The 12,268-nt window shown below is 35.5% G+C and overlaps 1 protein-coding gene across 1 annotated transcript; it reads left to right on the top strand.

Annotated features, from left to right (window-relative positions):
• Nucleotides 1–3,416: 3,416 nt before the first annotated feature.
• On the top strand, nt 3,417–5,216 carry LOC140831752 (GRAS family protein RAD1-like). The gene has a single exon (XM_073195497.1). The coding sequence runs from the start codon at nt 3,498–3,500 to the stop codon at nt 5,070–5,072; it is 1,575 nt and encodes a 524-aa protein (XP_073051598.1). The 5' UTR covers nt 3,417–3,497; the 3' UTR covers nt 5,073–5,216.
• Nucleotides 5,217–12,268: the final 7,052 nt, after the last annotated feature.

The raw sequence follows: 12,268 nt of genomic DNA on the forward strand, positions 1-12,268 counted from the left end.
TGCTTGACAAAATCAAAACAACACCTAACTGTTTCAAGTAAACAACTGCTGTTTATCTCGTACAACAGGAACTATTTCAACCGCTCGGAACTCAACCGTCGACAACATTTTAGCAGCTTGAAAAAGATTCAATCGCTAGAATATTTTCAACAGAATGGTCTAACACAGATTTCAGCCGCCTCATTAAAGAGCTACTTAAATGATCACTTAATGAAAAACATTTATTGACCGGCTCAAGATATTCAATGGTACTGCATCGATATAAGTCAACCATATCCTGCTCGTGTCCCGATAAAGATCTGCATTTATGTCACTATCTCAGAATAGAAAGATTACTTATACATCCTACAAGTTCTGATGAAGATATCAGTTACCACAAAAGGATTCTCAGCAGCAATTCTTCGAGGAACGGGACTCAAAGCCATAGAAGCAAAGAGAACATTAAATGTTTGCTGAAGAACATTTAATGAAGTTGCAGCTGATAGTGACATATCATTCCAGCTCTACAGGTTTACGTTATTTATACTTTCCGATCGTTGGGATGATAGTTTATATAAGCATAATTGAAGAATGCAGAAAAGACTTCGACAAATTAAGCTTCTCAACCACGCTATTGGCAATCTACTAAAGCTTGTATACTCAAAGATCTTAGCGCTAAAAACTTTCATATACTTCATCGCTCATCAAGCAAACACTTTATATAAAGATATCTGATCATTCTAGGATCAACTTCGTGCTACTCAAAACTTATCGTTCTCTCCTATCAGTAAACATTTGGTTATTTGATTGATTGTGTTGTCTGATGAACAGAGGGTTCTCAAAATTCAGAAGTGTAAAGCAATCACTAAGAGTTCCAAAATAGGCAGTGTGATAAGTCCTGATTGGATTGAGCTGTTGCAATAAGTTTGTAAAGCCAAAGTCTTTTAGTGGAATCTTTCCTAAAGAGGAAAAAGGCTTGACGTAGGAGTTTTATCTCCGAACATCCATAAAAATCTTATGTTTTTACTTTCCACGAGTACTTACATTTCAAATTGTTTCTTGTTAACAATTGTGCCAACCTGTTAAAGCTATCATTAGAAATTTTGAATCGTTTTTTTTTCTGCACTTTTCAAGTGGTTCATATTTCTAACAGTTCGAGATAAAAAATTTCAGCCACCTAGAAACATTTCAAAATATATTTTAAAAGCACATATTTCTAAAGAGTTTATTCATCTCCCTTCTAAACTATTTCCCAATTCCAACAGTATCAATTAAATAAATAAATAAAATTTAAAAAAAATCTATCAATTATTAACTAATAGTAGGAAAAAAATACTTAGTGATATATCAATCTATTAATTAATTAATTAACTTTGTTTACCTTGAAATTTTAAAAATTAAATCTGAACCTCTAAACACAAATTTATATATTTATTTAAATTGAAGTTCAAAAAATTAAGAACATACATTAATCATATATAAATCAATCAAATTAACAAACAATATAGCAACATTATATGATTATGTCCATCTTAATAAGTCTACGAATCACAATATATTATTATTATTACAAAAAATAAAGAACTAATATCATTCACATATTCATGACATCACAAGTATTTCGAATACAATAAAGTACCAACATCCACAAATATTTATTTAAGCTAAATTTATAGATTGAAACCATCTGAAATTCAAATACTAGATAATTAACAATATATTTGTGCGTATTATAGATAAAAATGGAATATCGACAAATTTATATATTCATTTTAATTTATGTTAAAAATATTAAGTACAAAACTATTTTTTGTTTTAAAAATAGAAAATATATAGCATGTTTAAAAAATCACTAACCACAAATTTATATATTTATTTAACTTGAAGTTTAAAAAATTAAGTCGAGTTTTTTTGTTATAAAACGTAGAAAAGATATTGTTCGTTTAGAAAATATTAATAATAGTTGTCCACTTTTTCAAGTGAAAGAATACACTATAAAAAAATATGCAAAATTTTTTAATAGTATTCGATTTTTTATTTGAAAGAATGTATAGTTATCTATCAATTAAATTTAAAAAATATCCATTATAAAGTAATAGTGGGAAAAAAAGAAATCATAGTAATTATCAATTAAATAACTTAGTTAATTAGGTAATTAAATCAGAAAATAGAAAAGTCATCTAAATAAATAAATAAAACATTGATTAAGTAGTAATGAAAAAAATTGATAACTAAGTAAATTCACAAATTAAACTCATATCGTATATAATATAATATATAAGGAAAAAAAGTAAAAGAAATCCAGCTAGCCAACATGGAGTTTGTCAAGCATAGGCCAACCAATGTTGTCTCATATATTGTTGGCCGACCTTGGATAGTTGTGACATTGACAAACACATGAACCACTATTTCATGCAAACTATTTTGCTTTTTATTCCAAAATTCCTCATAGACCAATTGCCTCTCTTATTCAAGGCCGGCTAATGTCTCTTTCATTTGAACTCCATTGCCATTTCCGGAATCCTTTTTATTTTTATTCATCGTCATTCGCAAAATTTAAGGATCTGTATGCCGACGTTACTCTTACCGAAATTCATGTCCACTAAAAATCAAACATTTCTCGTTTTACAAAAACATACATTTGGTGATTATGGTACATAGAATCAAGTCCGTATACTAGTCCAAACACCACGTCTCTACTGTTTTCGTGATAATACATTTGTTGTTGTAGCTTCTGTTGTAATATTTGAATTTTGTCACCTAACGCTTTTTGGTTTAACTAATGAATGGAAATATAATAACTTAATCAACAACAATTGTTGTTTCTTAGATGTAAACATTGGGGAATAATTCCTCGAATTGTAATCTGTCAAGTTTAACGTTTCCTTCCAAAAGACTTTCATTTATTAGGACAAATTGTTTTCAAGACAAAATAAAACTGATTTAACTCAAAATAAGTTGCTAATTCTCCCATTTTTTAAACAAAATATATTAATATTTGGTCTTTCACAATAAAATTACAACTCACTTTTGACAATGCATATAAGTCTGTCTTATAATTTATTGATCGAACTCAAATATTTTATAAAATAAGATGCTGATAAAAACTTGGGTGAGACGGTCTCACTGGTCGTATTTTGTGAGACAGATCTCTTATTTGGGTCATCCATGAAAAAATTTTACTTTTTGGGCTAAGATTGTTACTTTTTATTGTGAATATCGGTAGGGTTGACCCGTCTCATAGATAAAGATTCGTGCGACCATCTCACAAGAGGCCTACTCTAAGATGCTTCAATCTTTTGTGTGTGTATGCAAATTAAACTTATTTATTTAAAAAGTTATTTAATAAAAACTCGACATTCCATTACTATTTAAAACATAAGACCTCAACTTGTCCTCCATAGTCTTTCACCTCAACCGAAGAGAATATACTCGTCCGAGATAGTTTTAAAAGTGTGCAAGCCATAGCAACCTTAAATCAGCATCATACTAAAGAGGAGACTTAATCATAGGCCGCCATGATGAATGGATGGCAATATTTTCCTACATTGGAAAACTTCGATCAAGATTCGGCCATTCGACAGTTTTGCCCTGCTCGAGTTGAGCAAGAACAAGGAGAAGAGTGGGGAGGAATATCACAAGATGAAGAGATGGATATGTGGCCTACTTGTATGGATGGAGTGATTGAATTGCCCCCAACTGAGGTGGAGGAAATCGTCGACACTTTCTTTAACGTCGAATGCTTCGAAAGAGATAATGCCAACAAGTCCTCAGATGGAGGAAATGACATTTTTGGTGGATTCCAAGAAGAGAGTCCCTTACAGTTTTCCATTCTTGATGATTTTTGTTATGAGGCAGATGTTCCATTGATGATTGAAGAAGATGAAACCAAAGATTATGGGCTTTTCGTGCCTTGTGAGAGTGCAGGATATGAGATGACAGATGGAGTGGATCAAGGGCTACAACTGGTGCATTTGCTATTAGCATGTGCCGAGGCCGTGGGGTGCAGGGACACGCAACTAGCGATTTCGATATTAGCACAGATTTGGCCTTGTGTTAATCCTTGGGGAGATTCTCTGCAGAGAGTTTCACACTATTTTGCAAAGGGATTGAGTTCTAGGCTCTCTTTTTTGCAGAAGGTTAACCCGAATGGTTCATTCACGAGTGTAATTGGTGAGGTGTCCTTGATTACAAGAGAGGAAAAGAGTGACGCTTTTTCTTTGTTACACCTAATGACTCCTTATATCGGTTTTGGTTTCTTGGCTGCGAATGATGCTATATCTCAAGCAGCGATAGGAAAAGACTCTTTGCACATTGTTGATCTAGGGATGGAGCATAATCTCCAATGGCCTTCTTTGGTGAGAACTTTGGCACGTCGAAGCGAAGGCGGCCCGAAATTTATCAGAATAACAGGTATCATCGGGGATCAAGACCCAATGGATCTTGAAAATAGTATGAAGGGACTTTGTGAAGAAGCCAATTCTCTTGGCATTTGCCTTGAGTACCATTTGCTGGCAGAGAAAGTGTCGATATCGTCGTTGACTCGAGAAAAACTCGAACTAAGAGAAGGCGAGGCCTTGTTTGTGAACGCCATGATGCACTTGCACAAGCATGTTAAGGAAAGTAGAGGGTCTTTGAAAACCATTCTTCAATCAATCAAGAAACTGAATCCAGCCCTCCTCACTGTGGTTGAGCAAGATGCCAACCACAATGGACCTTTCTTTCTTGGAAGATTTTTGGAATCTCTTCACTACTATTCAGCCATATTTGATTCCCTCGAGGCCAGCTACCCAAGAAGTAGCCCACAAAGGATCATGATCGAAGAATTTCACTTCGCAGAGGAAATCCGAAATGTTGTAGCCTATGAAGGCTCTAACAGGATTGAGAGGCATGAAAGGGCAGATCAATGGCGACGGCAACTCGGTCGTGCCGGTTTCCAAGTGGTGGGATTGAAGTGTTTGAACCAAGCTAAAGTGCTGGTATCTGATTATGGGTGTGATGGTTATACCGTGGGAAGTGAGAAGGGCTTCCTGCAGCTTGGATGGAAAGGGAGACCAATAATGCTAGCATCAGCATGGCAAGTGAACAATTGAATATTCTTGTTTTACTGTAAACTCATTCATTTTAACCTCATAATTCATTCAAGAGAGCATGCAGGCATTATTTTCCAGTTTATTTGTTTACCGTTAGTGTGTACGCCATTTTATCGCGCGGAGTCTTTATTGTATGCAATTGTATTGTTGAACCAATTAGTGCTTTCTTTAGAGTAGATGGCATTTAACCATTTAGACCGATGCAAACTTGCATTATAAGTTAAAAGAACGTTTGTTCGATTATCATGAATTACAATATAGTATTACAATCATCTATGAAAAATTATTACTTTTTATTGTAATTATAAGCAGGATTAATCCGTCTCACAATGAGCAGAGTTGATTTGTTTCACAGATAAAAATATATGAGACCGTCTCAAAAATCACCTCTTATAATACATGTAGATATGATGTCATTAGTGATCACAACGAAAAAGAGAATAATTTATATATATGATCATGATGTGTAGCATTGAATGGAAAAAAGAGAGAATTTAAATGTGAAACGTCATCCACTACTTTTTAAATTTAAAATCCAACTAATTTTTTTATAAACATTATTTCGAAAATTAATAATTAAAACCACTTAACCTTTTCATAAATCAAAATAATTTAACATTTAACATCTCAAGTGCATAAAACTCCATAAATCGTCTATTAGCAAAATCATACGTCGACCTTTAAGAAGATCAATTAATAACAAAATAAAACGTAAAAATCTCTAATAAATCATTAACAAAAATCTTTTAAAACATTGACTATCAAGCTAATGCGGAAAATAAATCTCCCTTGAGAGTGTGCTGTTGGACTCGATCTACTCAAGCGTCAGCGCCTCCTTCAAAATCATCATAACCTCCAGCATTCAAACCAAGTGAGTCGAATGACTCAACACGTTCTAAACATGAATAGCAAATAATACATATACAAGCACATGAATTGAAAATCATACTTTTATTCAAAATAAATTTGTAGCATAATTTAATTATAAATCGTCAAATCGTATAGCTTTCAATCATTTATCATTTTGGGTGAAGTTTGATCTTTGAAAGTGACTAGCCTTTTATCCTCTGATCGATTGATCAGTCTTAACACACCATTGCGCATGGAGACGGGTACTAGGTACCGACGTAAAATGGAAATACGATCGTTGGATTCCCTCTGGGCTTTGTTCCGTAAACAGGCTCTCTAGGGCCTTCTCTCTCACGATATTTTCAAAAATCATATATCATATCCTTTTTTGTCACATTCAATTCATATATTTCAAAATATTTTTTTTAAAATCATAAAATATCGTGACTTTCCAAAAAATGCATTTTTTTTACAGTATAAATTGCACAGTTTTACCTAAATCATAAAATATTATATTTTCATCAAAATAATTATAATATATCATTTAACATGCGTTATGATCCTTCGGAATGCTGCCAACCCCTTTCGTGCAGTCATGTTGTTGCGTGTTTTCACTACCGCAAGTGTAAAATCCGAGATCTCAATTTTATCGTGATAGTAGTTGTAATTTTTAGATTGGATAATTCTACCGTGTACAATAATTTTTCTCAAGAATTTAAATAATATCGTGTATATTTTTTCAGAAATTGAGATATGCAGAATTTTACCGGATACAGATCTAAGATTTGATACGCCTGGATCAAGATTTAAGCAAGAAGATGATCCAATCTTGGAACTAAAAATATTGAGGATTTTATCATGTAATTTTCGAAAATAATATTGGAAGATTTGTTAAGGATTTTCGAAAATAGTAGGGAGATTCTACGCGATAAATGCAGTCTTGGGAAATATTTAAAAGTTCAAATACCGGGATTTTAGGAAAAATAATCCAAATATTATTTATGGAAAAATACCACTAAATTTCGGATTTAAGTAAGCAAATTTGTGGGATTTAAGAAATATAATTTTTATTATTTTAGGAAGTCAAAAATCTACCGAATATTGAGAATTAGACACAAAAGTCGAAATTTTGCAGACTAGGCAAGGCATAATTTCGAAAATTTCCTTGGAATATATATATAAATTTCGAAATTTAGGATAAAGAATAAATGTAGATTTGATCACGATTTTAGATGGAGATTTGATTCAGATTCAAACGCGATTTGATACACGATCAGGATAGCAGCCAACTCCTATAAATAAGAGAGCATGGATCTCGAAAATTCACACCATATTTCTCACCTAATTTTCGAGAATTCCCTCCCCTAGTCCTTAGGATTTTCGAGCACAGCGAAGCGCTGCCGCAGTCCAGCCACCAGAGTTTTCACGTTTTTTTTCTTCAAGAAGTCTAAGGTAAGTGGGCTTGTTTTAAATTGTTGCATTTTTCGGTGCATGTATTTCGGTGCATGTAATTTTCGGTTTTGTTAAATCTCGGTCGAGTACAATTCTTCTTCTACCCCTTCTGGTTATGTATTCTGCATGAGTTTTATGTTGACACTGTGAGGATCCAACTTGATATGGAGGGAATCCCAACTATGATATGACCCTCATACGGTGGGGATATAACCGATTCGGCCTCGCCCCCTTAGAGGAATAAAAATTAGGGACTGACGTCAATTAACCATTGAAAGTAGAGGAATCTCAGTGTCAGGTCAAGAATACGAACGTGGTATGAGTCAAAATATGCATGGTGTGTGTGTGTGTACGTATTTCGAATTTTATGCATGTTGTTGTGTACTCGAAAGGCCCCCACTTGCTGAGTATTTCCCAAAATACTCACCCCTTACAACCTTCCCAGATAAATCTGAAGATAAATCAGAGGAACAGGTCGAGGAAGAAGAGTCGGACCAGTTCGTAGGAAACTCCGAATTCGATTCTGTCAACTGTTCTGGAACTCTCTCGACGTAATCTTTCAATCCATATGTTAATCCCTAAACTTTCTATTTTTGGAAAATATCTCGAAAAATATCGTTCAACGCGTTTCTTGTAGTGCTTATCGGATTTTTATGGAATTTTATTAAGGAAACTATTAGTATTGACCTATATTGTTGGGATTGTACTTATCTGAGATAATTTGATTTAAGTTTCTGACGTAAGGTGAGATATTTGATTTGGGACAATAAATTATTTATGGGAAGAAAAAAAAACTAGTATGTGAAAATCTGAGATAAGAGTTATAATAAGTTTTGGATATTCCAATATGGAAGTTGATTTTGGGCAATAGTTAAATGTGAAAACATTAATTTGGGTTCTTAAGAATGCTAAGCGTTAACTTTAAATATGTATAATTTTGGGTTACCTTGTCTAAAATGAAGTTGAGAAATAATATCTTAAGGTTTAAGTAATTTATATTATTTTGGGATAACTAGTAGATTCCGATCTTATATGAATAAAATAAGTTATGAGATTATTGTTGGATATTGAGGAAGGTACAACATAATAAGTTTTGCATTTTCGGTACTAAGAAAGATTCAAGGAGAAAGACATTCAATAAAAATGGTTTGTGTTCGAGCTCTCTAAGCTCATGGTTTTGAGGAAAGTAAGGTTTAGTGCAAGTAAGATTTAACAAAGGAATTAATTTCAAGGTTGAATAAGATTTTATTTTCTGATGACTGAGTTATAATTTTTGGGATTTAAATCAATAGGGTATAGATTGATATTGAATTAAGTTCCAAGATTTTATATGGGTTTTTAGTTTTGAGATAGTAATCGTGATAATTTCAAGATAGAATAAAATCAGTATTTATTCACATATATTCCGTGCCGACTTGATTCCAAAGCACTTTGTTAGATTTCGACGTCATCATATGGATGGTTTGGTTATCTAAGAGCAGTGCAATAGCATATTGCCGGAGTAAGAATTTCAAACTCCGAACCGCGAACCAAGAAGAAATAAGGTATCATGGCAATGCCAAGAGACAGAAATACATTCTTTCTGCTTCCCAGACTTTGAAAGCCATAAAATTATACAAAGAAGTTTACCTAGCAATGGTAAACGAAGTGCAGGAAGAAATTGAGCTCAAGCTGCAAGATACCCTAATAATGCGAGAATTTCCGAACGTTTTTCTAGAAGAACTCCCAGGGATAGTCCCGGACCGCGAAGTTGAGTTCGAAATTAATCTGGTCCCTGGTGCAGCACCAATTTCGAAAGCACCTTACCGAATGACGCCAACTGAACTCCAAGAGCCAAAAGAACAACTCCAAGAATTGCTAGACAAGAAGCAATTTCAACTGGGTACGTCTCCATAAGGAACTCCGGTACTGATTGTGAATAAGAAAGATATAAGTATGAGATTGTGTATAGATTATAGAGAACTCAATAAGATCACAATCGAGAATAAATATCTTCTTCCAATGATAGACAATTCTTTTCGATCAACTTAAAGAAGTTACAATATTTTCCAAGCTTGACCTGAGAAGATGTTACTACCAATTGAAGGTCAGGACTGAAGATGTTCTCTAAACAGCTTTTCGGACAAGATATGAGCATTATGAGTTCACAGTGATGCCTTTTGGACTGACCAACGTGCCTGCAGCCTTTATGGACCTAATGAACAGAGTATTCAAACCATTCCTGGATCAGTTCATAGTGGTATTTATTGACGACATTCTCGTCTATTCTTCCAATGAAAAAGATCACGAAGAGCATCTCCGCATGGAACTTCAGACTTTGAGAGAAAAAGAGCTCTATGCCAAGTTTAAGAAATGTGAGTTCTGGCTAAAAAGTGTATCCTTTTTGGGACACATAATCTCTGAAGCAGGAGTATCAGTGGATCCCAAGAAAGTGGAAGCAATTACAGAGTGGCCAAAACCTAAGAACGCCACCGATATCAGAAGCTTCCTTGGACTAGCAGGTTATTACAGAAAGTTCGTTGAAGGTTTCTCTTCAATCGACATACCACTGAATAAACTCATTCAGAAGAATTCCAAGTTCGTCTAGGACGAAGGTTGCGAGAAAAGTTTTCAGACGTTAAAAGAAAAGCTCGCATTCACGCCAGTACTAATCTTACCCACTGAAGATAAGGAATTCACCATCTACAGCGACGCATCTAAGGAAGGTTTGGGATGCGTACTCATGCAAGAGGGAAGAGTAATAGCCTACGCATCAAGGTAGTTGAAACTGCACGAGCAGAACTACCCTACGCATGATCTGGAGCTAGCAGCAGTTGTATTTGCCTTAAAAATTTGGAGGCACTACCTCTATGGCGCCAAGTGTGAAATTTTCACGGATCACCAAAGCTTCAAGTACTTGTTCACCCAAAAAGAACTAAACATGAGGCAAAGGCGATGGATCGAACTACTGAAGGATTATGACTTGACTATAAGTTACCATCTAGGTAAAGCGAACAAAGTGGCCGATGCTCTAAGTCGGAAAAATGGAGGCAAGATCACCCTAGCTTCACTCTCCGCTCGGCCATGTCTGCAAGAGACCGTCAAGTTAAATCAGGACCGAGACCCCGAGCTAAAGAAACTTAAGGAACAATTCGAAAGCGGGAAGTCTCAAGATTTGCAAATTGATGACAAGGGAGTCGTTTGGATGAAAGGACGACTGTGGGTACCAGACAGCGATAACCTCCGCCAAGAAATATTATCAGAAGCACACAAGTCCAAATTTTCAGTCCATCAAGGAAGTACAAAAATGTACAGAGACCTTAAGGGTAATTTTTGGTGGAATGGAATGAAAAGAGATGTGGCAGAATTTGTCTCAAAATGCCAAGTGTGTCAACAGGTCAAAGCAGTGCACCAGCGACCTGGAGGATTATTGAATCCTTTGGAGATAGCCGAGTGGAAATGGGAGCACATCTCCATGGACTTTGTGGTAGGATTACCAAAGTCGAGGCAAGGTCAAGACGGAATATGGATAATTGTAGATAGACTTACAAAATCTGCACACTTCCTACCCGTCCGTATGAACTACAATCTGGACAAGTTAGCTACACTATATATGGACAATATTATACGACTGCATGGAGTACCAGTGAGCATCCTATCTGATAGAGACCCAAGGTTTGTCTCACGTTTTTGGAAGAGCTTCCAAGGGGCCATGGGAACGAAAGTTACTCTTAGCACGGCCTATCACCCTCAAACCGATGGCCAAAACGAGAGAACAATTCAAACCCTGGAAGACATGCTGCGAGCATGCGCCCTAGAATTCAGTAGCAATTGGAGCAATCATCTACCATTGATCGAGTTTGCTTATAATAACAGCTATCACAGCAGTATTGGGATGGCTCCATATGAAGCTCTGTATGGAAGGAAATGTCGGTCACCCTTATATTGGGATGAAGTGGGAGAAAAGACAGTGAGAGGACCCGATCTCGTACAGATGACAGTAGACAAGGTTACAGTGGTCCGAGAGAAACTCAAGGCAGCTCAAGACAGACAAAAGAGCTGGGCAGATCTGAAAAGAAGACCAGTGGAATTCAACATTGGCGATAAGGCCTACGTAAAGGTCTCGTCTATGAAAGGAGTTGTCCGATTCAGTAAAGCTGGGAAGCTGAACCCTCGCTATGTGGGACCCTTTGAAATTTTGGAAAAAGTGGGCACACTAGCATACAGATTGGCGCTGCCGCCAAACATGTCTAGAATTCATAATTTTTTCCACGTATCCCAGCTACGGAAATACATCTCAGATCCAAGCCACGTGTTGGAAGTAGAACCACTCATAGTCGAAAGCAACTTGGGAGAAGAGCTGAAGTACGAAGAGGTTCCCATTAGAATCGTGGACACCAAAGACCAAGTGCTGAGACGACGAATCATTCCCTACGTCAAGGTGCAATGGTCTAACCACACCGAAAGAGAAGCCACGCGGGAGTTGGAAGAAAGGATGAGGAACCAATAACCGTACCTCTTCCTAGACCAAGCCAACCCAAGTTTCGAGGACGAAACTTCTCATAAGGAGGGAGGGATGTAAAATCCGAGATCTCAATTTTATCGTGATAGTAGTTGTAATTTTTAGATTGGATAATTATACCGTGTACAATAATTTTTCTCAAGAATTTAAATAATATCGTGTATATTTTTTCAGAAATTGAGATATGCAGAATTTTACCGGATACAGATCTAAGATTTGATACGCCTGGATCAAGATTTAAGCAAGAAGATGATCCAATCTTGGAACTAAAAATATTGAGGATTTTATCATGTAATTTTCGAAAATAATATTGGAAGATTTGTTAAGGATTTTCGAAAATAGTAGGGAGATTCTACGCGATAAATGCAGTCTTGGGAAATATTTAAAAGTTCAA

This window comes from Primulina eburnea, chromosome 5 (assembly GCF_022965805.1).
Source record: "Primulina eburnea isolate SZY01 chromosome 5, ASM2296580v1, whole genome shotgun sequence".
NCBI lineage: Eukaryota > Viridiplantae > Streptophyta > Magnoliopsida > Lamiales > Gesneriaceae > Primulina > Primulina eburnea.

What these genes read in the sequence shown, in the direction of transcription:
- LOC140831752 (XM_073195497.1), top strand. Translation starts at nt 3,498, where the DNA reads ATGATGAATGGATGGCAATATTTTCCTACATTGGAAAACTTCGATCAA.